Genomic DNA, 2,250 nt, shown 5'->3' with positions numbered 1-2,250 from the left:
ATCCCAAAGCCTTCAAATCCTCGAACCCGGCGCTCTCCTGGCACCCGCGCATGTGAAAACCTCGAACCCAGAGCCAGAACCCAGAGCCTCCAATCCTCGAACCCAGAGCCTCCAATCTTCGAACCCACAGCCTCAAATCCTCGAACCCAGAGCCAGAACTCAGAGCCTCCAATCCTTGAACCCAGAGCCAGAACCCAGAGCCTCCAGTCTTGGAACCCAGAACCTGAAATCCTCGAACCCAGAGCCAGAACCCAGAGCCTCCAATCCTCGAACCCAGAGCCTCCAATCTTCGAACCCAGAGCCTCCAATCCTCGAACCCAGAGCTTCCAATCCTCGAACCCAGAGCCTCCAATCTTCGAACCCAGAGCCTCCAATCTTTGAACCCAGAGCCTCCAATCCTCGAACCCAGAGCCAGAACCCAGAGCCTCCAATCCTCGAACCCAGAGCCTCCAATCTTCGAACCCAGAACCTCCAATCCTTGAACCCAGAGCCAGAACCCAGAGCCTCCAATCCTCGAACCCAGAGCCTCCAATCTTCGAACTCAGAGCCTCAAATCCTCGAACCCAGAGCCTCCAATCTTCGAACCCAGAACCTCCAATCCTCGAACCCAGAGCCAGAACCCAGAGCCTCCAATCCTCGAACCCAGAGCCTCCAATCTTTGAACCCAGAACCTCCAATCCTCGAACCCAGAGCCAGAACCCAGAGCCTCAAATCCTCGAACCCAGAGCCTCCAATCTTCGAACTCAGAGCCTCAAATCCTCGAACCCAGAGCCTCCAATCCTCGAACCCAGAACCTCAAATCCTCGAACCCAGAGCCAGCCTCCAAATCCTTGAACCCGGAGCCAGCATCCCGAAGCCTTCAAATCCTCGAACCCGGCGCTCTCAACTCCGAATCCTCGAACCCGGCGCCAGCATCCAGAAGGCGCCGAACCCTCGAACCCAGAGCCAGCATTCAGACGCCTTTAAAACCCTCGAACCCAGAGCCTCCAATCCTCGAACCCAGAGCCAGAACCCAGAACTCTCCGAACCCTCGAACCCAGAACCCCGAATCCTCGCACCCGCCGCACTAATCCTCGCACCCGCGCATGTGAAATCCTCGAACCCGGCGCCAGCATCCAGAACGCGCCAAATCCTCGAACCCAGAGCCAGAACCTCAAATCCTCGAACCCGGCGCCAGCATCCAGAACGCGCCAAATCCTCGAACCCAGAGCCAGAACCTCAAATCCTCGAACCCGGCGCCAGCATCCAGAACGCGCCAAATCCTCGAACCCAGAGCCAGAACCTCAAATCCTCGAACCCGGCGCCAGCACCCAGTACGCGCCAAATCCTCGAACCCAGAGCCTCCAATCTTCGAACCCAGAACCTCCAACCCTCGAACCCAGAATCCTTGGAAACCTCGCACCCGGCGCACTAATCCTCGCACCCGCGCCATGAACCAAGCCGAGCTCCCCTCTCCCCCTCCTCCCTTGTCCCCGCCCCCCGCGCCCGGCGAACGCCTCTTCCGGGACGCCGTGCGCGCCGGAAACACGGCGGCCGTGCACGCACTATTGCGCACCATGAACTCGTGCGAATTCAACGTGAACGCCTTCGGTCCGGAGGGTCAAACCGCCTTGCACCAATCGGTGAGCGACGGGAACCTGGAACTGGTGAAGCTCTTGGTGCGATTCGGCGCCGACGTGCGATTGGCTAACCGGGACGGCTGGAGCGCATTGCACATGGCGGCCTTTTCGGGGCACCAGGATATTGTGCTCTATTTGGTGGCCAAGGCCAGGGGGGGCGGGGGAGGAGGAGGGGGGCCGTCGTAAGGGGGCGGGACTCGAACCCAGAGCCACGGAGGATCGAAGCGCATGTTGGGAGCGCGTGACTTGAACCCGGGACCGACTTAAGGGGAGCCTGCAGTTTGAACCGACAAGCGTTGGACAACGTGCAACTTGAACCCAGGACTTGTGTGCCTGTTTGGGAGCAACTTGAACCCATGGCCAGGACTTAGTGCGCCTGTTTCAAGCGCATGACTTGAACCCACAACTGGGGATTTCAGGTTGGGAGTGCATGACTCGAACCCATGACCGGGGCCTGTTGGGAGTGCGCCATTTGAACCCAGGACCGACTTAATGGGAGCCTGCAATTCGAACCAGCAAGCGTTGGAAATGTGCAACTTGAACCCGGGACTGAGGACTTGTGTGCCTGTTTGGGAGCGCACGACTTGAACCCATGGCCAGGACTTAGTGCGCCTGTTTCAAGCGCATGACT

The 2,250-nt window shown here is 59.1% G+C and overlaps 1 protein-coding gene across 1 annotated transcript; it reads left to right on the top strand.

Moving 5' to 3' along the window:
- Window positions 1–1,174: 1,174 nt before the first annotated feature.
- NRARP (NOTCH regulated ankyrin repeat protein) lies at window positions 1,175–1,818 on the top strand. Its single transcript, XM_079996489.1, has one exon. The coding sequence runs from the start codon at window positions 1,431–1,433 to the stop codon at window positions 1,803–1,805; it is 375 nt and encodes a 124-aa protein (XP_079852615.1). The 5' UTR covers window positions 1,175–1,430; the 3' UTR covers window positions 1,806–1,818.
- The last annotated feature ends 432 nt before the right edge of the window (window positions 1,819–2,250 follow it).

Source organism: Podarcis cretensis (assembly GCF_951804945.1).
Source record: "Podarcis cretensis genome assembly, contig: SCAFFOLD_27, whole genome shotgun sequence".
NCBI lineage: Eukaryota > Metazoa > Chordata > Lepidosauria > Squamata > Lacertidae > Podarcis > Podarcis cretensis.
Note: the sequence above shows the minus strand (reverse complement) of the source record. Positions and strands in the feature narration are given on the sequence as shown.